This window comes from Aythya marila (genome assembly GCF_965140915.1).
Source record: "Aythya marila genome assembly, chromosome: 2".
Classification (NCBI taxonomy): Eukaryota; Metazoa; Chordata; class Aves; order Anseriformes; family Anatidae; genus Aythya; species Aythya marila.
The window spans coordinates 108,530,630-108,557,436 of NC_139043.1; the positions used below are offsets into that span (position 1 = coordinate 108,530,630).

At 38.8% G+C, this 26,807-nt stretch overlaps 1 protein-coding gene across 1 annotated transcript in view; it reads left to right on the forward strand.

Annotated features, from left to right (window-relative positions):
* The window catches only part of LAMA3 (laminin subunit alpha 3), a gene marked incomplete at its 5' end in the record, with an annotated part of 111,087 nt that extends 84,661 nt beyond the window's left edge, over positions 1-26,426 (forward strand). The window contains 33 exons of the mRNA XM_082752971.1: positions 787-837; positions 2,165-2,316; positions 2,846-2,956; positions 3,059-3,170; positions 3,754-3,921; positions 5,053-5,249; positions 6,206-6,322; positions 6,878-7,032; positions 8,133-8,274; positions 8,857-8,956; positions 9,317-9,433; positions 9,517-9,696; positions 9,867-10,009; positions 10,986-11,162; positions 12,547-12,698; positions 12,795-12,957; positions 13,412-13,545; positions 14,341-14,491; positions 15,235-15,354; positions 15,992-16,116; positions 16,483-16,603; positions 17,250-17,390; positions 17,887-18,017; positions 18,570-18,701; positions 20,227-20,371; positions 20,649-20,812; positions 21,218-21,407; positions 22,055-22,195; positions 22,999-23,158; positions 23,292-23,419; positions 24,960-25,053; positions 25,416-25,535; positions 25,719-26,426. Of these exons, the coding sequence (XP_082609097.1) occupies positions 787-837; positions 2,165-2,316; positions 2,846-2,956; positions 3,059-3,170; positions 3,754-3,921; positions 5,053-5,249; positions 6,206-6,322; positions 6,878-7,032; positions 8,133-8,274; positions 8,857-8,956; positions 9,317-9,433; positions 9,517-9,696; positions 9,867-10,009; positions 10,986-11,162; positions 12,547-12,698; positions 12,795-12,957; positions 13,412-13,545; positions 14,341-14,491; positions 15,235-15,354; positions 15,992-16,116; positions 16,483-16,603; positions 17,250-17,390; positions 17,887-18,017; positions 18,570-18,701; positions 20,227-20,371; positions 20,649-20,812; positions 21,218-21,407; positions 22,055-22,195; positions 22,999-23,158; positions 23,292-23,419; positions 24,960-25,053; positions 25,416-25,535; positions 25,719-25,864 (4,580 nt within the window). The 3' untranslated portion in view covers positions 25,865-26,426. The remainder of the gene's footprint in view (positions 1-786; positions 838-2,164; positions 2,317-2,845; positions 2,957-3,058; positions 3,171-3,753; positions 3,922-5,052; positions 5,250-6,205; positions 6,323-6,877; positions 7,033-8,132; positions 8,275-8,856; positions 8,957-9,316; positions 9,434-9,516; positions 9,697-9,866; positions 10,010-10,985; positions 11,163-12,546; positions 12,699-12,794; positions 12,958-13,411; positions 13,546-14,340; positions 14,492-15,234; positions 15,355-15,991; positions 16,117-16,482; positions 16,604-17,249; positions 17,391-17,886; positions 18,018-18,569; positions 18,702-20,226; positions 20,372-20,648; positions 20,813-21,217; positions 21,408-22,054; positions 22,196-22,998; positions 23,159-23,291; positions 23,420-24,959; positions 25,054-25,415; positions 25,536-25,718) is intronic.
* Positions 26,427-26,807: the final 381 nt, after the last annotated feature.

Consider the following 26,807-nt stretch of genomic DNA (forward strand, 5'->3'; position numbering starts at 1 on the left):
GAAATTAGGATCCTGGGTTGAAATCCTACACACACCTGGAAAGTGCCAAGCTTCTTGTAATGGGGTTTGTAAAACAAACAAACAAACAAATTAAACAGTGCACTGCACTGGCAGTTGCTTGTGCTAGCTTGTTGGAAAGTCTGAGGGCAATGTTTGTTGTACACTACCTGTAACTATGGCCCAGGCACCATGCCTTAGGTGATGCACAGTGCCTCCTTCCATGCATACAACCTGGTTTTCACTCAAGCCTGATTAATCCCTTAATCAAACAAGCTGGAACAGGTGTAAAGGAAGGTCATGAATGTCTCCCAGTACCTAGTGGGTAAGACATCCTTGTGTGAGTTGGAATCTGTGGTTTCAACGTGGATGCTAAAGTAGATAGCTGTTTTAAACCTATGTCCTGGGTTAAATGGTTTAACTAGAAGGCAACATAGGCTTGGCTCCAGTCACAGTGTTGTTATTCTAGGCAAATTCTAGGAATACACTCATCACCCTTTGACGTATGAGGCCTCCTGCTGCTACACAAGTGGCATGTATTTGGGGTTACAGTTAATTTCTTTTGATGGATGAAAAAAGTGTTCATCTCGTCAAGGTGTAGGTGAGAGCTGAATTTTTTAGCATACTCAAGCCTCCTGGATGTTCTAGCACATTCACAGCGGACATGGATTTATGGAAGGACAGTACAGTGTTTTAATGGCTGCCAGCCAAGATCAGTGAAGGTAAAAAGGCAGCAGTAGCATTTCCATAAGAAATCCTTGGTTACTGATGATTGCCTTCTGATTTCAGAATGTTTTAACAATGAACCAAAAGATGTGGATCCCAATGAAGATTGTGACTGTAAGTAACTGTGATGTTTTTACCCTGTTGGGCAGCTGAACTCCACCACAGTCACTCTCTCGCTCTCCCTCCCCAAAGGAAAGGGGGATGAAATATGATGGAAAGGTCTCAAGGGTTGAGATAAGAACAGGGAGATCACTCACCAATTAGTGTCATGGGGAAAACAGACTCAGCACAGGGAGATTAATTTAATTAATTGCTTACGACTAGCAGACTAGAACAGTGAGAAACTAAAAGCAAACTAAAAACACCTTCCCCCTCATCCCCATCCATCCTCTTTTACCACCTCCCTGCAAGAGGTGCAGGGGAAGAGGAAAAGGGGTCTTCAGTCAGTCCCTAAAGCTTCATCTCCACCGCTCCAGTCACTCTGCCCCTGCTCCAGTGTGGGGGTCCCTCCCATGGGATGCCGTCCTTCCTGAACTGCTCCTGCGTGGGCTCCTCTCCACGGGCTGCAGCTCTGGCCCAGGGCCTGCTCCTGCGGGGGCTCTCCATGGGCCGCAGCCTCCTCCAGGCCACATCCACCTGCTCCACCGGGGGCTCCTCCACCCATGGGGGGGCTGCAGCATGGAGATCTGCTCCATGTGGGACCCGTGGGCTGCAGGGGGACAGCCTGCTCCACCAGGGGCCTCTACACAGGCCGCAGGGGAACTGCTGCTGCCTGCCTGGAGCACCTCCTGCCCTCCTGCTGTACTGACCTGGGGGTCTGCAGGGCTGCTTCTCACTCCTCTCTCCCAGCTGCTGTTGCACAGCAGTTTTTTCCCTTTCTTAAATCCCAGAGGCCCACCCAGCATCTCTCACTGGCTCGGTTCTGGCCAGCAGCAGGTCCCTTTTGGAGCTGTCTGGAGCTGGCGCTGATCTGACATGGGGCAGCTGCTGGGCTCTGCTCACAGAGGCCACCCCTGCAGCCCTACTCTGCTACCAAGGCCTTGCCTCATAAACTGAATACAGTAACAAAACAGAACTAAACTTAGATTGCTGCCTGCAGCCTTTGGCTATATACAGGTAGCTCATTTAAGAGTGACAGTTTAAAAAGGATTAGTGGTGTCCTGTAATGAATCTCTTAAAAGCAAAGAATCAACCAAATACTTGGCAAAAACAATAAGAAGTCATCTAGCCAGATGCAGATGGCACATTCTACTCCTTACTGGGTTTGGTCACTTTTCTTAATACTGTGGGTTTTGTTATTGTCTTTGTTCTTTATGGAATTACCAGGTGACAAGGATCAAAGAGTTTTCATTGCATCTCATTTATTAACGTACTCAGTGAAATGTTCTCTTCACTAATATCAATAATACGTATTGTTTCCCTTTGCTCATTGTCCCTTTAGCTTGTGATAGCTGTGTAATTACATTGCTGAAGGATTTGAGCACAATAGGTGATGAACTTCAGCTGATTAAGTCTCAGCTGCAGAATGTCCGTGCGGATACCAACACACTGGAGCAAATGAGACGTTTGGAAATACGCATCAAAGACTTAAAGGTACCGTAAAGTAAACAGAAAAGTTGATCTGAGATTAAGCAGATAACAGCTGAACCTAGGAATTTATGCAATCTTTTTATGAGCTTGCAAGGAAACATGCATGAACTTTTAATTTCAAATACTGAAGCCTGACAGCACTGAAATACTGAATCCACAGCACCTTTTGGAAGAAAGTTATTGGTTTCATGTAGTTCTCTGAAAGAGAATCAATGTCTCTGTTGTTTCTGTTCTTTTCTTTTTTTTTTCTTTTTTCCCGAGGCTTGCTCACCATGAACAGCTCATCTTTGAGGTTAAAAATTTCAAATTAACAATGCTAAAATTATTCTAAAGGAATTTTATTCAGTTGGAATAGCAGTTGCTGTGCTCACAGAAACAAAAGCCCAGCTTTTGGGCAGCAATTGGGCAGCTTTCATATCAGTAAGGCTGCCTTTATTTACCTTCTCAAAGATCTGGCACATTGAATCTTTGCTCATTATCTTCTGTGTCTGGGTGATTTATTGGATATATTTTTTTTGTTTGCTTTTTTCAGGTCTTATTGAACAATTACCGTTCTGTTGTTCGTAATCAGGGTTCAAAGGCAGATGAATTGGAGAAAGAATTCAGTAAACTAAATCATGACATCAGTGCTCTCCAGGAAAAGGTGACCTACCAAATTAATTTAAAAGTGCACATCTCTTGACTAAATACTATTTGTTTGCTGTATCTAGGTATTTTTAATCTGATTACTTTTTTCTTTTGCTAGGCTGAAGTGAACTATAAAGCAGCTGAGATGCTGTTTAATAATTTTGGCCAAACTCATCAGAAAGGGAAGGATTTGGTTTCAAGAATACAAATAGTTGTCAATAATATACAAGGTAAAACTAGTTTCTAGCTCCATAATATGTTTTGTTTTATGAATCTATTCAGTTTATTTGCAATATTCTTAATTAAGCATGAGAGATTTTTTTTTTAGAAAGCAGCTTCATAAAATCAGAAGTTAAGACATAGCTGTAGAATTAATTCTTCCTATCAGGAATCTAGTACATAATACTAACTTAGGAGTGTACCTTGTCTTTAGAGTGAATAGGTACAGAAAAGCTTTACCAGAGGGAAATTTAGACCACTTGATTAAGTATTCTGACTTCAGCCTGACTTCAAACTCAGTTGCTGTCATAGGGACTTTTAAATTAGAAGCTTAAAATAATTGTTGTAAGTTTGGTCATTTGGGACAAATTTCTTTCCTAATGTCATCTTGCTAACTTTGGGCATGTGACATGGGATATCTTTTAGCTTAATACAATCAGTGCTAAATGGATCTACTTCATTAAAGAATTCAGGAATAGGCATGCTTTTTCAGAAAAGAGACTAGACCTGTCATTTGAATCTTTTGCATACATTTAAGTGCATCCTCTGCTTGAATTTGACAATTCCTTTTTTTTTTTTTTTTTTTTTTTTCAGTGCTTTTGGAACAAATAGCTGGTACAAATGCAGAGGGCAACAATTTGCCCTTGGGTGATGCTGCCAAAGAACTGGCTGAAGCTCAACAAATGATGACAGAGATGCGAAACCGCAACTTTAGCCAACTGCAAGCAGATGCAGTGAAGGAGAGAAAGGAAGCTCAGCTGTGTAAGAGCTTGTTCTCTCAGCTCTTTACTTTCTAGAAAGATTTATCTTAAATCTGTAGCATTATTGATTGTTTGGGATGAAGGGTAGGATTTTGCAGTGTATCACTGGGATTTGTAGGAGCTGTTAGTCAAAATCCAAGTGGTAGTTCCGGAGGGGATTTAAAGGCATTTTTGCTTTGTTACAAAGAAATTCAGTTGCGCTGAGTCAAAGCTTTATTTAATAGCCAGGTGAATCTCAGTAAAATAAAGATGTAGCCAATCATGCATACTTAGCACTTCTATTTATTCTAATACATAGGCTACAATATATACGTCTGTTTTAGAGAAATTACATTCATAATTTAATAACAGATTTTAAGAATCTGTTGGAGTAGCACATGGCTCAGACCATACGAGAATAGTGCTAGTTTTCTGTTTTCTGTTCTCTTATGTACTAGTTGCACTCCATTTTATGTTTTCTTTGTGTTTGGCTGACACACCATAAACGTTATATTAATGACCACAAGGATAGCAAGGTCACAAGTTCATCTCCTTAACAAGGAATATAATTGAGAAGTGCGAAAGACCATATGAGTGATGCTAATTTCCCCTAACCTTGGACTTTGATACCGTCCTTTCAGTAACTCTTCAGTATCCTATCATGTAGGCAGTGAAATGGACATTCATAAAAGTGTGATACAGTGCACCTTTTTTATGTTACTACCTCCTGTGAGATGAAATGTGCCTGTAGCTCTCTGCTGATTACAGAGGAAGATTTGATGACTAGCTCAGATGTAGATGTCTGCATTGTAGATGAAATTGGTGATGAAATCATGTTAGCTTCATATTGAAAAATAAAACAATTCAGAATTTGCAGAAGACCATCTTCACCCTTATTTAATTTAGAAATAGTCAAGTACATCTTTATCTGTGCTCTGTGTCTGCAGCAGTAAATCTGTGAGCAGATTTGATCCAGTGAGATGCTAAATAGCATCTTTGCTATAGTAACAATGGATCCAGTGCTGCAAAGGATGCTCAGTAATTCATACAACCACAACTTTCTAATCCTGAATGTCAGGACCTTTTGAAAGAGGTTTGTTCCAGTTGCTGCCTTCTTTGAACAAAACTTTTCTTTCCGGTCCCGATAATGCAGTACTGGAGCGTGTCAAGAATGAACTACAAAAGTACCACCAAGAAAATCATGGGCTTGTTAAAATTGTGAGGGATTCATTGAATGAATTTGAATCCAAACTCACTGACCTTCGTGAAGCTCTGAATGAGGCAACAGCACAAACCAAACAAGCTGAAAACTTGAACAGTGAAAATGGAGTTCTACTGGAAGATATTAAGGTAATGTTGGGGTTTGGGAGAAGAAAGTTAAATCTTAGGAGAGAAGTGCTTTTGCTTGCTTCTTTTGACCTTGCAAAGCCAAATAGCACTCATAACTTAGTCTTTCTTAGACTTTCTCCAAGTTTTCTTTAGTTTTCTTTCCATCTTTTGATGTATGTATGTGGGGCCATGTATAAATGTAGTCTACTTCCACTTGCGACCTTTTTATGTGACAAGAACAGAGTGAAAAGGACATATCTCTGCTGAGAAGGCAGGAAGAATCTCCACCTGGCTGTTTTCCTTAGCTACCACTAGTCTTTTTGTTACCTATTCTAGATCAAATTCATGATTCTGATACTTCCAACAGTAACTCTCTTAAAGTAATGCACTCTAACAACCATGAAAGATCTGAGAAATAACGTGTGCAATACTGTTAAATTGTTTGGGATTATGTCTGCAGAACTGCTTTTGAGGTCTAATGAAAAGGCTGACAAGAAACAGCTGTTGTCCCTGAACTCTGCTTTATTTTTCAAGCCCCCTTTCTAGTGAGATCTACAGAGGAAGGGATATTGTAAAGGTTTTATTTCTGCCTTTGTGAGAACAGAAAAGATCAGAGGAGTCATCTGGGAGCAGTTTTTAAAGTTTCCAAGTTTGTGAGAAGAAACCCTTAGATGGTCTGCCCTGACAGGTCATCTAATGGACCCCTACTACTTTCATTTTGTCTGAGCACTAAGAACTGAACTACTGTAGCCTCCTACTCAGCTGTCTTGAGCTATGCTATACTACTGCAAACTGCTGTTTTCTCAATGTTCTAATCAGTCAGATAGCATCTAGATCCTAAACACTACAGGCACCTAATTAACACAGCAATGGTACCTTTGGTAATTCCTCCTGCGCTTTAGATTAGGTAAATATGATTTTTCCTGCTTCTTATTTTTAACCCAATCACACGTTACTCATCTTTTATTTTTCCTCAGAAACGGATCGAGGAGGCAAATGAACAACAGAACAGTGTCTTGGATATTTTGAGCTCTGCCCGATCTTCCTTGACTCAAGCTAACAGTATGCTGGGATTATTGCAGAAAAGCAAAGAGGTATAGTTAACCTGTTTAGGTTAAGATTAAAAACAAATACTTTGCTGTCACTGTAGTGGTAGCATAGCTCAGTGGCTAGGATGTGAGGCTTAGCTGAGCTTCATGAAAAAGGAAGGATCTCAGCCCATTTTGGGTCCAAGAGGAGCTTGCCTGGACAAGTTTCTGGAAGAGCACCTTGTTTTGAGGGTTGTTACATATCTGAAGAACTCTCAGCTGCAGGTATCTGAAGCTTGGGACAGTATCTGTGAGAAATACTGTAAGCGACTGTGCTGCTCTTGTACTTCTTTCTGGGCAATTGCCTTTCACCACTGTCAGAAAGAATAGTTGGCTAGAGACACCTTTGTTTGGACTTAGTATGGCAGTTTTTGTGTTTCTGTATCCATTATGTAAAAACAGAGTCTAATGGCTAACAATTGTTTCCAACAAACTCCGAAGTTGGAAAGGATTATTTTTCCCCTTGGTTTCCTCAGGTGTGAGGTATATGTAACACTGACGATGACAAGGACAAAATCAAACGTATGAATACAGATAAAATTTTTCTTTATGAACCCATAGGAATATGAAACCCTGGCTGCTCAGCTTGATGGAGCAAGGAAGGATATGAATGGAAAGCTGACAAATAGCTCCTTATCAGCAAGCAAAGAACCTTTGGTGGTGAGAGCTGAGGAACATGCCAAATCTTTGCAAGACTTGGCAAAACAACTGGAAGAGTACGTTATTGTTTCTGTAAATGAGCACTTACTGTACATAATGTCCACGGGTGCAAAGATCTGTCTGTTCTCTTGCTTCTATGACCATTTGCAAAGTTAGAAAAAAAAAACACTTTGCCTTTTTCTGCTTTTTCATGATGTAAAGATGTTGTCTTTTTTTTTTCTTCCCCCAAACCAGGCCTTCCTATATATTATATATATATATATATATATATATATATATATATATATATATATATATATTTTTTTTTTTCTTCCAGCACTGGGATCACCCAGAATATAGCTCTATATTACTATACTAACATTTTGTTAACTTTTTATTCTCAAGAGAGAAAGTCCTCATGTAGAGAGCAGGTAGATGTTTAGAATATATTTTTGTAGTGTTGTTTCCAGTATTCATACTCAGTAATACCTTTTGATGTCAAAGCTAAATTCCAAAATATTTAATGCAGCTGGGAACTTCTTGGTAAAAAACATTTTAATTAATTTTCTATTTATTTTCGGTATGTCTTTTTCAGTTAAGAAGACAGTGTTGTCACAAATAGAAGGCAGCTAATATTGGGCAGTTGCATAGCTCACGGGGAATGGGTATAAGAGATTTTTTTCTATTTCTGATTCCAGAGCTACTGCAGCTCCCAGTTCTTGGATAAAAGCAGAAGTGGTCTTGTATTTGCTCCATCATGTGTGCCGTCTACCACTTCTGCAGAACACCGGAGCAGGCAGAGGTTATCTGGAAGCTGCAGTTCTCTGAATTCCTCTGAACTGAACTATATTTGGGGGGCTGTGGTGGAGGTGAATTATTGGCCTTGTGCCTTGAGGAATTCTTGCTATATGAATCAGTTAACGACTGCTTGGAGCTCCACAGCTGTATTTTTCCTGTTACCTGAACTCATCCCTACTTCTGGAGAATATTTCATATTGATCATCCTCTATTTTGAAATCAAAGTAAAAAAATAAAATAAAAATCTATGTAGGCATTAATTAGAAAATACCAGGTTCAGGTCTATTCAGAATACTTCTCGTAGTCCACAGTCTTTGCAGAATGACTGTCACCCTGTTTCCTACACCCTGCAGAATGACTGTCACCTTGTTTCCTACAGAATAAAGAACAATGCCAGGAAGGATGAGTTGGTAGGCTGTGCTGTGGAAGCTTCTACTGCCTATGACAATATTATTAATGCCATCAAAGCAGCAGAAGAAGCAGCCAATAAAGCTGGGACTGCAGCTGACTCAGCTTTATCAGTAAGTACCCATAAGCAGCCAAATAATGGTACAGCTGGGTATATACATTTTTACTATCAGAGAGGCACCAAAATCAAAGAGCTCTGTGTCTTGGCATGCGGTATTTGTCTGTGGCCCTTGTATGAGGAGGCTGCTATTCTGCTTGTTCACGTGTTAGTCTTACTGCAGCACTGAACAGGCTGATTGCTGCCTTTCTGGTGAGGCTGTCCATCTGAATGCTTCTTGTTCATTTCAGATAAATAAAGAGATATGCATGAGGCAAACCCAGTAATCACTGAGGGTGATTTCAGCCATTCTCTTTTACTTTCCACTAGTAATGCCCATGAGCTGTTCAGCAGAGTAGCATCTAGCAGCTATGTGCTTGGAATTTCTGCCTAATTTCTCAAAAAGTATCAAAAGTTTGCTAAAGGCCAAAACTGCATCACACTTAAATCTTAATAATTGTTGTTTGAGTGTTGCTTTTTGCATGAAATCTTGCCCTAGCTGATTTTTAAACTGGGTTGGGCTATCCCTTTTACTCTTTAAATGTTACTATTAAAACAATCTTAAAGCAATCTTACGATACTGTGCTTCTATTACCAGACTGTGAAGAGAGAAGACCTGTCAGGAAAAGCTGCAAAGTTAAAAGCTGAGAGCAGTACACTGTTGAATCAAGCACGGGAGACCGAAGGGAAATTAAAAGGTACAGAGAAAGAAAGTGATTGTAGAAGCTTTCATTGAACCACAAATCTTTGCAGTTCAGCAAAGCTCTTTACACACATTTAATAGGGAGTGATTAGTTCCATTACCATGAGACATCTTGTGATGGTTATTTTCATAGGAAAAAGGTGAGAGAGTGCATTTCTTGCCTCTGCTGTTTAATACACCTTTGCAGCACACGTGTCCAACAAATCTTTATCCTTGCACTTGTTTTACAGTGCATTCAAACCTCATTGGTAGCGTGAGCTGTGTAACAGTGCAGAGCAGTGCTGCCACACCACCCATCCAACAGATCGGTGGTATTTCTGGATAAAATTCATGGAGGATATTCACTGTTTTGCAGCTATTGGCCCAACCCTTGAAGACATGACACAAAGACTTGGTGTTGCTGATGGAAAGAAGAATACTCTACAAATTGATCTCATTGCACTTCAGAATGACCTCAATGGGATAAACAGAGGTCAGTTACTTGCTTATCATTTCTGTTTTGCTTCTTTCACCTGTTACCATAAGAATCTGCGCATGTATTTGTGTGTGTTTCAGATGACATCGGCGACATCATCACTAGTGCAAAGGACATGGTAAAAAATGCCAAGGATGTCACAACTAATGTTCTGAGTGAACTGCTCCCAATTAAAACAGATGTGGAAAAAATCAAGGCTACTTATGGAAGCACACAGAGTGCTGGTTTCAATAAAGCACTGACAGAGGCAAACAATTCAGGTAACTGTTCTGTATAAACTGTTGGCTTCCATTGCCTCATACAGTGGACTAATGAAAACAGTTCTGTCATCACCCTAATGCTTTTTCAATAATGGTGTAGTCATATCTCATATTTCTGCCGGTTTTTCTTTTCCATTCTACCTTCAGTAATGTTTTTTCTTTCGTTACAGTTAAAAAATTGACAAACCAGCTTCCAGATCTGTTCAGCAAGATTGAGAGCATCAACCAACAACTAATGCCAATAAGCAACATCTCTGAGAATGTCAACCGCATAAGAGAACTGATTCAGCAGGCAAGAGATGCTGCAAATAAGGTCTGTCCTGAACAATCGTACTTGACTGTAGTCATTTGGACACACAGCAGTGTTTCTGTTCCTCTTTCTCTTTATAAATAATTGTGTTAAAATATGAAAGACCAGATATAAATTTAATTCAACAGCACCACCCAGCACTTAAAGTAACTGTGATTATGGGAAGCATAATTCATGCATAAGAATGGGAGGATACAGTAACATCCAGCTCCATCCTTCTCCTGTAGTGAGAAGGGTGTTTTTCCAGGTCACCTTTCAAATCTTATTTGTTCAATAGCCTTTACGCTTCCAAGTAACATTGCAGTGACTTTGACAGCAGAGGCAGAGGCAGTTTTGCAGCTTAGGGGCAGGGATCTCCACTCAGTGGAACACTAGCACTTCCAAAAAAAGATAAAAAATAAAATAAATAAATAAATCAGAATGCTCTTTCTCCATTTAAGGAACTGCTGTAGTTGCAGCAGTATTATCAAAGGGATAATATGCTCTCAGGTGGTAGCAGAAGCATCCCTGAGGTAATCCCAACTAGCATACAGTCCTTACAATGAATAAAAAGAATTTGTGACCATGGTGTAAATAGCAGGAATAGGATATGCCTTTATTAGATCCAGCTAACTGAAGCATCAAGATATTTGTAGACATCTGAGTAATTCACAGGCCTGCTCTTTACAGCTGCAGAGCACATCCTTCCATTACATGTAGTGAAGGTAACAATTACTTGAAGGAGGCGAAATAAAGGTTAATTAATGTCTGGAATAAAAAAGTGCTGTGTTAATTCATAAGCATTGACAATACAGAATACAGTATTATGCATTCTGTTTCCTAGTTATATTGTTTGGTAGGATCAGAGTCCACATCTGTAGTAACTGATGGCTGCAACATGACCAGGTTGTGTGTTTAATTTCTAAGAAATCTACTACACAATGAAGCAAGTAGTAGCGATAGACACTTTTAAAGTGGTGAACTTTGTTTTTCTTGCCAGGTTGCAATTCCTATGAGGTTCAATGGCAGCTCCGGTGTAGAGGTTCGACCTCCAAGTAACCCTGAAGACTTGAAAGCCTATACTTCACTTTCTTTCTTTCTCCAAAGACCTCAGAAGAGATCAGACATGCCTCGGAGGGCATCAGATAGGTTTGTCCTGTACCTGGGTAATAAAGATGTACGTATATTTTGAGATTTAATCTGATTTTTAGAACTGGCGATATGCTTTGAGAAACAGATGGGAGAGGATTTATTTTGTCTGAAGTTTATAGCTACTGATAGCCTCCTTCTTTTTTTTTTTTTAATTGACATTATGTGATGGAATAAGTGTTTTGTGAAGTATAGACTGACTGCTTTGCTGTCTGATATTTTGCTGTTTTGCTCCTTTAGAATTTATTTCTGAGTCATGGATATCATCACACAGTCCTGTCAGAACTGTCAGTTTCTGCAGTAGTCAGCACAAACTCGGCTGTTCTCCTGCTTCAGACCTTTAACTCTTATCACAGTATTAGTAACTGTGAGTTTCTCTATTAGTTTAAAAAGTGATTGATTAAGCCCCTTAGCCATTAATTTCTTCTTTTTTTTTTTTTTTTTTTTTCTCTTCTGAATATGCAGGGTAATACAGGATTTTGAGTCTTGTTATCTGACAACAGCTCTATCTGTAGCGGGTGCCATGCGTACATAGAAAGCTGTTTAAAAGTAGTTACACTAAACTGGCTTTTACCTTTTTATCCCCTAAATGCCTGGCCAGCATACCTGTTGACAGCTTTCAGTCACCTCAGTACGAATAGAGTATTGGCTGAGTGTTCCTAACATCTTTTCTACTTCACAAATGTTGTGCCTAAATTTTTATGGAATGCGTCACATTTTCATGGCTTTATCTAGAAGATGTTACAGCAGTGGAAACTATTTTAACTATTGATGTTATAAACATAAAAAGTCATGCATGACTGTAGTCAATTTGTAACTATACTCACTGAATCAATGCAACACATATTACAATAGAATAGAATAGAATAGAATAGAATAGAATAGAATAGAATAGAATAGAAAGGACCTACAAAGGTCACCCAGTCCAACTGCTTGACCACTTGAGAGCTAGACAAAAGTTAAAGCATATTATTAAGGGCATTATCCAATTGCCTCTTGAACACCGACAGTCGTGGAGCATCAATCACCTTTCTAGGAAGCCTGTTCCAGTGTTTGAGCATCCTCACAGTAAAGAAAATTTTCCTAAAGTCTGGTCTGAACCTCCCCTAGCACAGCTTTGTGGATTCCCACATGACCTATCATTGGTTACCAGTGAGAAGACATTAGCACATCTTTGTCCATTTCCCCTCCTTGGGAAGCTGTAGAGAGTGATAAGGTCACCTGCTAGCCTCTTTTTCTCCAAACTACTTATTATTCCCAGAAACAGAACTGATAAACTTAATAACAATTCTCATAACTAGGTAGATGAGTGGCTCATGACTCATTCATGGTATGATGATGTCCCTGAGCAAGTGCTGCTGTATTGTACCTTCATTAACATTAATCATTTATTAATGTTTTGCTGTTCTTAGGCTTCCAAGGACTACATTGGTATGGCTGTAAAAAATGGTCACCTTACTTGTGTCTATAACCTGGGAGACTACGAAGCAGAAATAGCTGTGCAGCCACTGGTGATTGAAAGCAACACTGAGGAAGCCATCATGGATCAAGTTAAGCTTGAAAGGTATAAGACCCACAGCACACAACAATCTTTTCCCAAATCTGCTAAGATTATCTTTTATTGGTGATATGATATTTTGTCTGTCTGGTTTGGTTTTAGGATCTACCAATACGTAAAGCTGAATTACATCAAAGCAGCAACATCAACTTCTCCAGAGAAAGAAGGACCTGTGACTATGAGCAGTGAAGGCGTAGACACTCTCCTAGATCTTGATCCCAGCAGTGTTGTCTTTTATGTTGGAGGATACCCACCAGATTTTAGGGTACAAAGAGCCACTTATTCTTTTGAAGAGATTTCCATGTTAATCATTCTGTTGTCCTTACAAATAAAAGTTGGAAGTAGTAGCCAGCAGGAATAAACTGAATGCAAGGAAATGCTTCTTCCTACCGAAGCTGCCTGGCTTGCAGTATGCTAGAACTCAAAGCAGAGAATATGATGTTTTTTTTTCATCTGCCAAGAATGTCATGAAATCTGTCCAGCCCTGCTAAGTACTATTCCCAATCCACGTATATGATTCTGCTTTAAATTGTGCATTACTCCTGGGGAGTTATTAGGTGGCTTAGACATTATATCCAAAGATGTAATAATTCTTTGATATTAGAATATCGTATTCTGTGTTTTACTAATATTTGGAATAGATCCTAGCAGTTACATGTCCATGTAAAATTTTGTCAGCTGGTGTTGACAGGATATTTTTTAATGACACTGTTTTGCAGCCTCCACGTAGTCTGGACTATCCTCATTATGAAGGCTGCATTGAATTAGATAACCTAAATGAAAATATTATCAGCCTTTACAACTTCAAGAGGACATTTAATCTCAATACCACTGAAGTGCAACCCTGCAGAAGGTATGATATAGACTCAGTCATTTGCAGTTCTGTGATTTTATCGTTATATTTTTTTTGTCTCTTCACAACAAGAATAAGCACTGTCGCTAAACCAGTGATTTACTTTGTTTTTCTAAATCTTGGTCATTAATACACATTCTAGAGAAAATTGTCAGTGTTGGCATAACTGACATCTGTATCAATCTCAGTCCACTGGCCAACAATTTAAATGTTACAAGGTCTTGCAGGGTCTTGCACCTGGGTTGGGTCAATTCCAAGCACAAATACAGGCTGGGTGGAGAATGGATTGAGAGCAGCTCTAGGGAGAAAGACCTGGGGGTACTGGTTGACAAGAAGCTTACCACGAGCCAGCAATGTGCGCTTTAGCCCAGAAAGCCAACTGTATCCTGGGCTGCACCAAAAGAAAAGTGGCCAGCAGGTTGAGGAAGCTGATTCTCCCCCTCTGCTCTGCTCTTGTGAGACCACACCTGGAGCACTGCATTCAGCTCTGGGGCCCCCAGTTCAAGAAAGACATCAACCTATTAGAACGAGTCCAGAGAAGGGCCAGGAGGATGTTCAAAAATCAACCACTAATTACTTAAAATCAGACTTTTCCTCTCTGGAGACCATATACAAAACCAACAGAAGCCAGTGAAAGGTTTATTTTTCCCTTGAGTTAGATCAGAATTTGACACTGCCAGTGGCCCTATACTAAACACCTTAAGTTAAGCTTTCTTAAAACGTGAATGATAGTAAGTCCATGTGGTAGTAGTTTTTATTCTCATAATTCACACCTGTGACATTTAATTATTACAGATACAAAGAAGAGTCTGACCAAAGCTACTTCGAAGGCACTGGTTATGCCAGTGTCACATATAAAGAAACAAATGCATATGCGCCAATACGTTATGAGCAGACGATTCAGACTACTGCAGATGAAGGCATAATATTTTTTGCAGCAAATGAGGTAATTCTTGGAATGCTTCCGCCTGTTTAAGGGTCCCAGATTTTTTTAAGAACTTCAGTCACTCGGAAACATATTAGATTTAGTAATAACTGCAGTGAAATTTCTTAAAACTGTTGTTTTTGTCCATACAGCAGATTATTAGATTCACCTGTGTGTTTAATGGCTGCTGAATACTCACTCTGTCAAGGCTGACTGAAATTCTTTCTAAGTAGTTCCTCCATTAGTCACTGCAGAGGGTTTGGGGTGGCGGGGTGCAGGGGGAGTGTAATTTGAATCAAACCAGTTTTGAAGTACTGAAATCCTCCAAAAGTGGAAGTGCATTTTTCTCAAATCTAGAGTAAGGCAGAATTTAGAAGGTGATGTGGTGACTTACTCCATGGTGACTTAGACCTGTAAAAGCTGCTCAAAACAGCAGTGATACTGCTTATCTATTAATATTATAAGAATATTTGCGATCATTGTGACATTGTCTTGTAATTTCTCAGTGCTGTAAAAAATCAGTAAACATCTTGAAATGAGAATAAATCCTTCAGAGAGTTGAGGAATATATCTTGAGCTGATACTAGATCTGTTTATAAGAGCTTTTAATTACAGTTACTCTTACAAGTTTTAGTCTGCTTTGTTTCATCTTTTTCCTCGGCATAATACTGGAACAACTAGATAGGTTCATTAAAAATAATCCACATGACACTGAAATATATACAAAATGTTGGGCAATTTGTGTGTTTTTATTCTTACCACAGAATCAGTTCATCAGTGTGCTCATTAAAGATGGCCATCCAGTTTTTAGATACAAAATTGGCTCTGAGCCTCCAAAACAAATAGAAAGCAATGCAACTTTAAATGATGGAACATATAAAAAAGTAAGTAATTTTAAACAATTAAGTGATCAGTATTTGTAGAAATATACATTAGCTGAAACTAAGTGTCCTGCTGTCTTCTAACTAAACTTAGCACTTGACTTAAACTTAAACTTGACTTCTACTTAGCAGTCATTCAGATGTCATTAAAGCCTTTGATTCTGATTCATTCTCCTTTTTCCCCTGCCTGCATTTCCATTTAAATAGTGTAGGTAGCAGTGCTGCTGGAAAAAGTCCTTATGCTGTACTGGGTCAAGTTACCTCCAGTCAGCTGACTGACCTAGTCTTTGTAGGAGGCAGCAGTTCCTCAATCTTAAACAGCAAATGCAAAGCAATGTTTGAATGTTAGGTGAAGTGTACTTTTAGGACAGTCTTCATAAGAAAAGTAAAACCTCACCTTGTGTTTGAATAGAAAAGCATTTTCCTTAGGCATTGGCTTTGGTTAAGCACCTACATTTTTCAAGTACCTTTGAACTACTGCTGTTACTATGAATTTAAAGCACTAGTACACAGGAGGAAGAAAAACAATTCAGTGTCCTGATCTCTCAGTGTCATCTGCTAAATCTTGCTCTGAGTGTAATGTGCTTAATAATTTTTGTTTCTATTAAGCAAAGTAATTCTCATTATTCACGTATTTCAGATTCACGTGGTTCTTGCCCAAAGCAGGAGTATTGTGCGTGTCAGCTATGATATTATAGCTGACATAAAAGTCTTCAATTTCACTACGTACTATCTAGGCGGAATTCCGTCTTCTCTGCGGAAACAGTGAGTAGCTATAAAAAGACTGTAATATAATAGGCTTTGTATGGTAACTCCATCTAAATTCTTTCCTTAGGCAATTTCTTTCGCACTCTGTATTGTGTGTCTTATGCGATATGCAAATAGTGTATAAGATATGATTGTAATCTGTGATTTTTGGCTAGCTGTGGGTTCTTCATTTGAGTGTGCCTGTAAGAACAGGTTTGATCAGCATGAAGTATGTTTGTGCAGTAAAGGTTGCTCTTTTGTTTTGTTTTGTTTTGTTTTTGTTTTCTATTTATTATATTGTCAACATTTACAGGCTATTATACTGGTGTATCCTTTGAAATATCAGACTACCAAACTCTTTTTACTTCCATTCCCTGAAACCAGATTTAACATAACCACACCTCCATTCCGGGGCTGCATGAAGAATGTGAAAAACTCTAAGACTGCATCTGTTGTTTTTGATGAGACCGTTGGTGTCAGCAAGAAATGTTCAGATGACTGGAAGGTAACTAGGAGTGGTATTTTAAAACATTTTCTAGAGTTCATAGATTCTGTTTTGTTGTTGGATGTGATATTTTTCTTAGGTCAAAAATTAGGTTTGGTTACATGTGATGGTAATGCAAGAAGCTGAATTTAGTATGAAGATGAAAGAAAGGAGACTCCACCCCTACTGTGATTAATTTGCTCCAGCGAATGGTCCACCCTCTTAATTAATACAGGGTATAATTAAGAATTCATATTTACCATGTAGATTTGTTGACTTCCAGTTGCTGTTGTTAATTAGACCAGAATATTTAATACTGCTCAGGATCTTTCTTCTTGTCAAGGTGCTTATGCTTCATAATTAAATCACCTCTCAACTGTTTCGCAAAGTGAAAACTTTCAAAACCATCCTGCAAATAGTAGAGATGACCAATGCGTTATGCTCAGCAGGCCTCATCTCCCTGTAGAGCTTCTCACATCAGAGTTAATGCTAGTGAAACCAATTCAGTCTGTCTGTTCTGTACTGAAATTTTGTACGTGCAGTTTTCCCTGTGTTTAGTTTGGCCTGCAGTTGGTCACAATTACGTTGAGTAGGGCAGTTATTGGTCCATACTGTCATTTCTTCAAATTAGAAGGAAAATCACTGAAAATATTATTATCTCTTTCAGCTCATCAGATCTGCATCTTTCTCCAAGAAGGGCACACTGAGCCTGAGTGCAGAGGGTTTCCCATTTCCCCAAGATTTCCAAGTTGGCTTTGGCTTTCGCACGATGGCATCGACTGGAACACTCTTATATTACAATCTAAGGGTATGAAACACGTTCAACTTACAATACATAATTGTTTTTATTTCTTGGTTAGAATGTTTGTCTGGAACTTTGTCAGTTTGGCATCACAAGCAAGTCTCACATAGATGCCTGTATTTTAAGGCAAGAAATAGCTACTATAATCATCTTTAGAGCATGCCATCTTGCATGTCATAGGCCAGAGAAACTCATCCTGGCATTTCTTCACTCAACCAACAATTAGTTTCATGAGAAACTGATCTTTAACCTTGAGCATTCTGCAGAGTAGCTTATGCACCACACAGCCACCATCCCAGTAAGATAACTGTTGCCTAATATAGTGGTCTGGGGAAAATTTCTGAGGAAAAATGGGCCCTCTAGATGACAGATAAATGCAATTATAGTCTAAGAAAATTTCTCTTCCACAAGAGACCACAGGGAATAACTGTATTAATGGCAATAACACAGGGAGAACTAAAAGCACCTGCATTAAACCTCTTACTGTGCAATTCTTTTTTAGCCTGATATTCTTACCATCTTTCTGAGTCCTGGCTTTGTATTTGCAAAGATGGGAGAGAAGGAACTCTCTCTAAACAAAACATATGAAGATGGGTTAATGCATTATGTGACAGTAAGAAGAAGAGCCAACAGGTGAGTTGAGTCTTTCATCCAATTCTTTTATGTTGTGCTTGGTAAAAGCTTAAAAATTTGTGTGACTTGTTCTTTGGGTACACAGATAAAAATGCCCTGTGCTAGCAGAGAATACTGAAATAATAAAGCAAAAGTAGATTTTTGGTTTATGGAAGATGTGTGTCAGTACCTGTAATGTTTCAGCTGTACATCAGTATGCATGTCTCACACACTGTTTGAGTTTTGTCTATTTGTCAAACTGGAGGTATGGAGTTCTTCCCCTTCCCAAAGCATTTATGTATGTCACTGTAAGTTATAAATCTATCTAACATAAGTGATTAAGGATTCAGAGAAGAAGAAAAGCAGAGTTAATTTCACAGAAGTGGAATTCAGTATAAGCACATACCTAAAAAAAAAAAAAGTGCTAAGAGTAAGCTAACAAAGCTGTAGTGTAATTACAAGCTAATGAAAAAACACAGCTGTCAAATGTTTCTTTTTTAATAATATATTTCATTCAAATTCATAACTGTATTTCTTTAGATTTTATGCTCAATTTTCTTCACCTTGTTTCAGAGTAAGTCTACTGGTTGATGATAAGCCCACATCGATATTGGTTGACTCTTCAAGATCACAGATATCAATGCAGCCTATAATATTTGGTGGAGGTGATTTTGAAGGCTGCATCTCAAACGTCTTTATAGAAAGGTATTTGGCCTAGAAGGATTTTAGTGTCATGCATTTCAGCCTGTCATCCTTCTTTAATCACATTAAAACTGATTTTTCCTAAATTGCTTTTTTTTTTCCTACATGTCTAAAACCTTCATGAATGCATAACTTCCCTGCTCCAAAATATTCTTCTATCCAGACAGATTACATATGGTATCAAGTCGCAATTAAATCTGTTGTTCAGATGTAATGGAATTTTAGTCTGAATCATACCCATTTAGTAGTGTTTTAATCAAAGAATAAACGCAACATAGTGAATTGGAAGTGTCCCAACAAGGCATCCAAAAGTATCTGCTAGATTTTATCCTTATAGCTTAAACAGGGAGCCTGGTAATGAAGTGAGCAAAGCTTGCTGGCAGAACCAAAACAGTTACACAAACAAATATGAGAGCATGTGTATAAAAATCAGGTGCCTGATTTGTGTTTCTCTTTTTCACTTGTGTTTTTCAGTATTAGAGGTACATTACAGGCAAAATTTAGGAGAGAAATGTGATTTAAAAATGTTCTTTAAGAAAAGCACACCTTCAGGCACAAGTGATTTACCACTGTGGCTTTGTTTTAGCTAAGTTTTGATTAGTATTTATACGAGTATAGAGCTTTAAAAAGGCGTATTGTGATTATATATTCTTTTAAAAGTAGTGTAAGACAATGAAATATTAACCTCCCCATCAGAAGCCAGATCTGGAGAATTGCTTTTAATACAACATAGATGGAGAGTTGATATTGTAGTTAGTTAAGTGAATGGAGAACTAGACTAAAATTGAGGAAGTTCAATTTCTGCTCCCAACCCTAGCACTCTTCTCATAGAAAACCATAAGCAAGGAGCTCCATCGCTTTTTCTTAGTTGTAAAGTGTTTTGTAATTTACTCATTAAAGGTGCTCTGTATGTCCTACAGAATGATACTATTACTTAATAATAATCTTTATATGCAAAGGAAATTGGTATTGACGGTCTTTCTGATAATTTGACTATAATCCCAGAACTGCATATTAAGTTGCGATGGGGTTTACTGCTTGATAGATCTGATTAGAATGTCTTACAGGGGAGGTGAATGATTGAACTAACAGGACCTGATGTTTCCATTTTCTCTTGATCTGTCACTGGCTATGCATACGTTAACCAGAAAAGTTTTGTAGCCTGATCCAGAATTGTTACTCAATCAAAGCTACTGCCACTTTTACCACTTTTTTCAATGGTAATTTAAAAAAAAAAAAAAAAAAAAGTAGAGCACAAAATACTTTGTTTAGAAGAGATGAGAATAAAACTTTTTTTTTTTTCTTTTTTTCTTTTTTTTCCCCAAAGCTAAAAGAAAAAGGTCAGAATCAGGACAAATGTAAATTTGCAGTGTTGAATGTACATTTTCCATCAAAAACTGAAAATTGGTATTTTAACATCAGGTCACTGGGAAATCCATTTTGTACAGAACAGTTTTACAGTGCGTTGGTGATTGTGCTAGAGAAAAGGCATGCTGTGCCACAGCACTTACTGTTTTCTTCACTCTAGGACAGGTCAGTACCCCGAGGTTCAAAATCTCACTCACCATACTGAAAAGAGTGGTGTATCCCTTGGAGCTTGCCACCAACATGAGAACCTTGAACCAATGCTGCTGAAAGAATTCAAAAATCCACTCAGGTTTAAGATGCTCAAGGTATGCCTATTTTTACTGTCATCTTCACTCCATATTGATGCATATTTGCCCGCATGGCCATGGTTTGTGGAACCAGGTGTAACTGTTTTACTTTCATCTCACATCTGAAGCATGTTCTTTCTGTGTTGAAGTTCCATGCGAAATGCATACCTGCTCCAGAATGACACCAACTTCTGTCATTTAGAGAAGGGTGTTGACTGCCTCAGGTGGGAAGTCTTAAACACGTAGATTGAATTATTCTTTTACCTTCTATAAAAGTTCCAATTCTGTCTTACAGAATGAAAAATACGTTGATCATTTGACGGATTATAACGTGCAGCATGACCAGCAAAACCACACTTTATCAACTTGGTTAAATGCCAACAGTGAAGCGTATCTGCTTGGGAACACCCCCAACAGTTTTATATCCTACACGTTTTCTCCACCTTCGCCTACAGACAGGTAATACAAATGTAATCCTAATAGTTGAATCTTCAAAGCTGATTGAATCTTTGGGTGCTAAAAGCTAGGATTTTTTTTTTTTTTCCTGCTTATGCTTTTGGATACAACAGAAGAATGGTTCTAAAGGTTCAAGATTTTTTTCCCTTTGTTAATATCTTCCCAAACTGTGTAGGTTGACAGATGTGGTAGACAACTACAGAGTATATTGATGCCAACTGCTAAGCCTGAATACGTAAACCTTCATTCATGTTCAGAAATGCAGAAAATGCAGAACACTGTGGTTCCACCCAAACCCTATTTTGCATTTCACAAATTGAGTTTCACTGCCAGTTTTCTGGAGAACAGAAAGAATACAACGTCTCACAAAAGAGATCTATGCATGAATATGCTTACTTTCCCCTACAGGTTCCATTTTTCTGTAGATATACGGACTCGATCATCAAGAGGATTAATAATTTTCATGGAGGAAACGTCTGAGAATTCTTATATATCTCTCCACATTTCAAAAGGACATTTTGTCTTTTCACTTAGTTCTGGAGGAAAACGATTCAAACTTAAAACCAGTACTAAATACAATGATGGGCAATGGCACACTGTAAGTATTGTGGCACAGGAACCATGGTGAAACCACAGCAGACATTCAGCATGCACCGTCTATTGAACTTCTAAGTAATTAGGCAGAGGCAGGGAAGAAGAAAATGAAATTGTTCCTTTTGGCCATCTGAAGTTAATTCATATGCTTGAAAGCTCATGTCGTTGACAGGTGTCTGTTATGAGAGCTTACAGAAACCAATAGTCCCAGTTATTTTCAGTTTAAATATTTCCACACGATGCTTAAGTTAAAGAATAAAATACCACTAAGGGATCACTAAGATACAGAATAAAGGCAGTAATTCTGACTTTTGTCACATGCACACAGAAAGCATGGAATTACTCCAATCACAGGCTGTAGCAAGGGTGGCCAGAATCTGGGTCTCCAACAGTCAGAGTGGTTGGTGTGCAAGATGCTACTCATTTTAAAAACCATCTTGATATTTGATGCAAGTATTTTATTTATCCTCTTCCCTTTCTACTTCAGCTAGTTTCAGACCAGCCTGAAGAATACACTCTCACTTTAAGACTATGCTGTATATGATTCATTTTTTTAAAACACCTATTTTTTTTTGCTGTTTGGTGCTCTAGCTGCAGTGGCTTTCATTGGCCTTGAGTTTTCACATTCTGTTGTGTTTGCACCCTGCAAAGGTGGTCTTCAGCAGAGATGGGAAGAACGTACTCCTTGTTGTGGATGGTCTAGCGGCCCAGCACGGAAGACTAGCAAGAAATTCCCCTGTCAGCATTAAGCCACCCATCTATCTGGGAGGCCTGCCATCACTGAAAAGACAGGTAAATAACTGTGATGCAGCCACTTCCACATACTCCCCAGGCTGCACTAATTACACGGGGAAGTGTTAATATGAAGGGTTTCCGTGTTGAAAAGGTCTGGCAGATATTTCCAAGCACTGACTGTGAGCACTGTCCGTAATCGATGCTTGCAGTTGATCGTTACAGATCTTTTTCCTCAGCTGTTCACACAGCTCTCAACTGGACCCATATTTCCCACATGTGCTACTGAGGCACAGCTGATAGTCATGTGCCATTTTCATTTCTGTTCTTTAAGAAATAGAAAATCCTGAAGTCACATTTGTAATTCCAGGGATAGCGTTTTCTCACAGACTGTTTATCTCAGTGGGCTAAGTGATAATCTGTAGAGAGCAAAGGCTCCTCTTAGTTAAGGAATTATGGATGCAGAACTTGATTTTAATCTGAAATAGAAGTTGTTCCTATTACTTCAAGAATGAGAAAATTAACAATGCAGAGCATTTTGTAAAGTCAAGTTAAAATAAACAGCCTCTTAGGAAAGAAAGGGTGTATTTGAGATCTTACAACTCCCATTGTGTTGTCCTTCTGACACATCATTGGGAGCATCTGTTTTGCAAGCAGGAGTTCTGTTAACTCGAAATCAGCAATTTCATGTTTTCAGCTCTTTTAATTTCAGAATATCTTTTCACTGCATGAGAGACGGAGTTTAGGTGCCCTTAAATAACTATTGTCTGTCTACAGTCCAACAATACAAAGAACTAGCAGGTAGTCTTACTAAAAAGATGGTCATCGTGCTTTGGTATTCATGTTTTGAAATATGCTTTCAGAGTATACCAGTGAAGAGTTTCAAGGGTTGCCTGAGGAATTTCAAGATGAATGGAAAAATCATGAATGCACCTCAGCAAAAAAATGGTGTGCTTCCATGTCTGGATATTCCCATGGAGATGGGGATCTATTTCTTTAAGGAAGGAGGCTATATTGCCATTGGTAAGCTGGGTAGAGGTTATGGTTTAAATGTATATACATGTACACAGAAGGATTTTTTGTACATACTTTTGTGATGTTTTCCAACTGTCTCTTCCAACGATCATTCATCTACACACTCTTTAATTCTCTACAGACAATTTGCGAATGGGCTTGGATTTTAGGATTGTGTTTACCATTCGGCCAAGGAGTTCAACAGGTGTATTGCTCCATTCTGGAAACAAGCCGGACAACTACTTGACTGTTTACATGGAAGAAGGAAAAGTAAGTACCTGAAATGGAATCACAGCCTGTATGTTACCATCATTCAGCAGGGAGGAGTTCTGAGCTTGAACCCTGGACTTAGGTGTTACAACATTTGTCTGAAAGTTTAAGACTGAACAACTTCTTCAGAATGGTTTAAAACCATTGCATGGAAAATGGAGCATTTAACGCGTCTCTGTGCCTACAGTAGGAGCTTCCCTTGTGTGAACACTAGCATGCACGTGTTCTTTGCACAGCCGTCAGCAGAAGGGCACAGTCTCCAGTTTCTCAGGCTTCATAGCCCTTACAGAAACTGGCTGGGCTTTTGGCCAGAGGCTGTAGGACTCCATGGCTTATTTCCACTTCTATTTTAGTCATCATTTGGCTGCACCGATGCGGCTCTGTAACAATGTTCATTATAGAACTTGAGCAGTCTGTTTTTTGTGTTAGCACCTTTTACTCTAGTTGACAGGTGTGTCACGGTGGTGATTTTTATCACTTGTATTTTCATAATGTAACAGCTTTAGAACGTATGTTGGACCCCAAAACCATTGTGCTTGCTTCCAGATAGACACCAAATAAAAATACATCCCAGCTCAACAGAACCTGTTGTCTGTCTGGCATGGTTTAAAGGAGCATAAGTCTACCTAGCTTCAGAAAGGGTCAGCTTTGCTCTTTTCTCCCTAGGCATGGCTATCCATTCACGGCCATCCCTAGTGCAGGTCAACAGCTGACCAGATTAAGGAATTTGTTTTTATTAATTATCTTCTTGTCATTGGTTAGCTTCACCCAGCTCACTGATCTGGTTCAAGACACAGCTAGCACGTGGAAGCAGGGCCATCAATAGCTGGGGAGTCTTTAGGGACAAGATCGACCGCTGTTTTCAGCAGTAACTTCGATTCATGCTGGCTGTCAGTGTGGGCAGGATGATAAAAGGTCAAAGGGACACCATCAATCCTGACACTATCAGAGCCTGATAGGAAGGGAGCTCGCTACATCAGACCATTACCAAGTTTGTTGTAACCACCACAGAAAAATAGTCTGTTTACAAGGACCGAGGAGCAAGACGTAAGAAAACACAAGCAGTTTCTTGTTTGAAATATCACGGTAAATAGTCAAGCTACAAGCTTCTCAAGTGAAATACAAGGAGACCAAAGCTACGTGAAGGGTTGGAGAAACATACTGCCGTGATTCTCCCTGGAGATGCCTAGCGTGTAGGTGACTGCTTTGCAAAAAGGAAAGGGAGGCCTAGTAGGAAAGACTTTGTCTCAGAGAGACTATGTCAAAAGAATTATCATAATTTTGTAAGATTGAGAGGGAATAAGAGACAAAGGTCTTGCTTGTATTCTTGTAAAGTCTGTAATACGTCTCCTGGGATTTGATTAGGGAAATTTACTTTCTTCCCGGAGATGATCATTTCTGGAATAGGTATACAATGACTGTGACCCTTAAAAATAGGTGAAACCCAGCCCTCCACAAGTTCAGTAAATTACTAGAAGTACTGTATTTTTCTGTTTCTCATGTCTTTGCCATGGTAACTTAACAGATAACTGTTTTACAGATCATTGCTGCTGGAAATAGTGGTGCTGGAGAATTCCAGACAACAGTCACATCCAGGCAATCTCTGTATAATGGACAGTGGCATACAATTGCAGGTATGTCGTATCACAGCAGTTCTTGAGAAACTTGGAAAGAAGGGTGAGCACGAAGCATTGCAGACCCAGATTTTTACTAATCATTTCACTTCTTTTTATTCTGAGAATACTCCTAAGAACAATGTGTTTTGTGTTAATTCAAGGCATTACATGGCTTTTTTTGGGCTGCATTTAGCACCAGAGTACCTGCATGTGTCAACCTGACTTTGAATTAAGATAAAATCAATATAAAAATATTTAAAAAAAAAAAAAAAAAGATAAAGTTAAATTTCAAAACAGATGCTGTCTAAAAAATAGTGTTGTATCTGGCTGGTTCTTCAGTAGAGTTAAGAAAGAGTACTCATATACCTGCTTCTTTGCAGTCTCTCAGAAGGGGAATGCTGTGCAGCTAGATGTAGGCACACAGAGTAACTATACCACTGGACACCCACGCTTTTCTCCTAGACACCTGCATCAGCCACTCTACTTTGGCAAAATTCCAGGTAATATTATTGCTGCTTTATTTTTTTTTGTGTGTAGCTACTGTTTTTTTTTCCTTTCTAAAGCAAATGTTTTGTTCATGCTTGCAGTCCTATATCATTCTTCCCTCTTTCAAAAGCCTTGATGTAGTTCATCTTTTAAATAATTTTCATTTTATTAAACTTGATCTTTCTACCTTGTTGCAGCAAATTTGGACACACCGTGGCTTCCAGTTAAAGACTCATTTTTTGGCTGTCTTCGGAATATTAACATCAACGACAAACCTGTCTCCACCAGGAGAATTTCAGAGGTTCATGGTGCAGTGAGTTTGCATGGCTGCCCAGCTACGTAACCGTGCTGTTGCAGTATTTGTACACTCATCAGGTTGGGCCTGCTGAAGAACTCCGTGAATTCATGCAGCGTGAGTCCCACTTCTGCTGATCGCTGGCTCACTGTCATCAGGCTGGTTATTCACAAGAGCTGGTGAGCAAATGCATCCTCTGGATGCGGACTGCGCCAAAGCAAATTTAAAGTATGGACTTCGATAAACTCCCTATTAAATGTTATTGATTTCCAAGGTAATCCATTGTGTCTTCTGAAATATATGCAGAAAATATAATTGTATATACCCTACTGGGCCAAATTCTGCTCTCACCCACAACAGCATGGAACTAAGTAACTCTGGTGACTTAAGTTCAGAAATTTGCCTTAATGCTGGTCATCTTGAGAGCAAATTTGATCCACTAATATAAAGAATTCTATAAAAACTATAAATATCTTTGGACTGATGAACAGAATGTTTATACAGAAATGTACATTAATGTTAAAAGTAATAATAATATAAATGGAGTTTGAAGCACTTTAAGGAGTGAAACTCTGGGAGTTTGTTACAATGCGAGGAATTCTGGGGCCAAATAAATACAGTATGTTTTCAAAACCATCCATTTTCCTGTTTGGTTATTTCAATCTGGTATTTCTTTGATGTCCTTTTTACAGACAACTAAATCCTGCTTGCTTAACACAAATATTTCTGTAGCTTTACGGAGCTGGTTTGCCTGAATAAGCAGGAGTCCATTATCTCTGCTTATTAGAATTTGGTTGTGTAAAAACCTCAGGGTATTTTTTGTTGTAAGCTTCAGAGCCAGAGAGTTTCCCCCGTAGTTTCCTCCATAGACCTTTTTTTTTTTTTTTTCCCTGATTAAATGAAGACAAGTTAGTTTAGGAACAGCAGCTGCATGTGGCACAGTTAGGTGGTGTGAACTGCAGGACTAAACCAGCAAAACTGTTTTCTTTGG